The 2,397-nt window shown below is 28.9% G+C and overlaps 1 protein-coding gene across 1 annotated transcript in view; it reads right to left on the minus strand.

Moving 5' to 3' along the window:
- Positions 1-1,648: 1,648 nt before the first annotated feature.
- LOC106474818 overlaps positions 1,649-2,397 on the minus strand; it is a gene marked incomplete at its 3' end in the record, with an annotated part of 21,258 nt that continues 20,509 nt past the window's right edge. The window contains exon 5 of the mRNA XM_022403116.1: positions 1,649-1,761. Within this exon, the coding sequence (XP_022258824.1) occupies positions 1,649-1,761 (113 nt within the window). The remainder of the gene's footprint in view (positions 1,762-2,397) is intronic.

Raw genomic sequence — 2,397 nt, forward strand, 5'->3', positions numbered from 1 at the left:
TTCATTGCTATAAAACAATGTTATCGTTATTTATTGCTATAAAACAATGTTATCGCTATTCACTGCTATAAAACAATGTTATGGTTAGTCATTGCTCTAAAACAATGTTATGGTTATTCACTGCTATAAAACAATGTTATGGTTATTCACTGCTATAAAACAATGTTATCGTTATTCATTGCTATAAAACAATGTTATGGTTATTCACCGCTATAAAACAATGTTATGGTTATTCATTGCTATAAAACAATGTTATGGTTATTCATTGCTATAAAACAATGTTATGGTTATTCATTGCTATAAAACAATGTTATCGCTATTCACTGCTATAAAACAATGTTATGGTTATTCATTGCTATAAAACAATGTTATCGCTATTCACTGCTATAAAACAATGTTATGGTTATTCATTGCTATAAAACAATGTTATCGTTATTCACTGCTATAAAACAATGTTATGGTTATTCAATGCTATAAAACAATGTTATTGTTATTCATTGCTATAAAACAATGTTATGGTTATTCATTGCTATAAAACAATGTTATCATTATTCACTGCTATAAAACAATGTTATGGTTATTCATTGCTATAAAACAATGTTATTGTTATTCATTGCTATAAAACAATGTTATGGTTATTCATTGCTATAAAACAATGTTATGGTTATTCACTGCTATAAAACAATGTTATGGTTATTCACTGCTATAAAACAATGTTATGGTTATTCACTGCTATAAAATAAACCATGAAATAATTCTTGATTTTTTTTCTGCTGAATGCATGAAACTCTGAAAACTGAAGTTGAAAAAATACTGTGCAAAACAGTTCCAAAGAAATGTATGCATACTGCTGAAGTGAGTACAAGAATATACCAGTACAGTGGTAAACCATGCAACTCTAATAAGAATATACCAGTACAGTGGTAAACCATGCAACTCTAATATTCATTATATAAAATGTTCATAAAATGAAAAAAAAAAAACTAACTAAAAACTTACAATGACATAAAGGAATTAAAAAAAAAGCACATTAAATATACCTAACATTTCTTAATAGCAGACGTGAGAATCTAATGAAAAACTCAAATACTAACTTTATCACTGAGGTATTAGGCAATACATATAAGCTAAAGGTCTGGGGAGTATTTGTTCCAACACTTAAATACATTAAACACTACTGAAGTCCATAATTAAAAACTACTGACCACTTTGTAACATTACAAATAAAAAAAGTTTTATTTTAGTTAAAACGAGTATATTACTTTAAATCCAAGGATAAGCAAGACAATGTCTTATGACATCATACTTGTTTTAACAGCATGATGGTGTTACACACTTCCTCAACAGTGAGAAGAATCATCAACATTGATCCATAAAAAACTAGTAGTAATTATTTAAAACCTGTGGATATAAACTATTTGTTTAGTGTAACAGATATGTATTTTATCATGTCACATTACTGAGAATTTTGTTTAACCATTAAAATTATCTCAAATGTTAATCAATTTCCACCTGATAATTTCCCTGTTACAAACACTCCTCACGTTAACAATTGGGAAGTCTTTCAAGATGACAAAGTATATTCAGATCTTCTACTAACAAGAATACGAACAGATGAAGATAAGTAAACACGTAATTCACAACTTGCCTCTTTTCTTCCAGATTGTGAATCTGAGACTCTCTCTAAGGAAATACTTCTTGGTGTAGAGGGCTTGGCTGCACGGGACGCTGCAGCTTTATAGCGAGACTGTACAACACGACCTGGTATAAAATCATGACTGTATCGTAAAAGCAATATTCTATTTATAATGACAATTTAGACTAAAAACATCCAAGATATTAAGAATGCTAAAGAACATTAATAAATAAATATTTATATAAGCAAACTAATAAATGGGAAGAATAAAATAAAACAATGTTTAAAAAAGTCAAAGAAGCCATTTATAAAGAAATTCAATTGAAGAGTTTTTAATAAATGAAATAAAAACATCAATAGTAAGTAAAACACTATAAGGGTTAAATTATCCTAAAAATTGGGGTCAAATAAAACCATATATTCCTAACTTAATTCCAAAATGTTATTACCCACAATTAACTATTACCAAAAGCAGTAATTGAAGAGAGGGAATCTAACCTATCAGTACCAAAAGCAGTATTTGAAGAGAGGGGATCTAACTTATCATTACCAAAAGCAGTACTTAAAGAAAGGGAATCTAACCAATCATTACCAAAAACAGTATTTGAAGAGAGAGAATCTAACCTGGTATCATTACCAAAAGCAGTATTTGAAGAGAGGGAATCTAACCTGGTATCATCATCAAAAGAAGTGTTTCAAGAGAGGGAATCTAACCTGGTATCATTACCAAAAGCAGTATTTGAAGACAGGGAATCTAACCT

The sequence above is a fragment of the Limulus polyphemus genome, unplaced genomic scaffold, assembly GCF_000517525.1.
Source record: "Limulus polyphemus unplaced genomic scaffold, Limulus_polyphemus-2.1.2 Scaffold7721, whole genome shotgun sequence".
Classification (NCBI taxonomy): domain Eukaryota; kingdom Metazoa; phylum Arthropoda; class Merostomata; order Xiphosura; family Limulidae; genus Limulus; species Limulus polyphemus.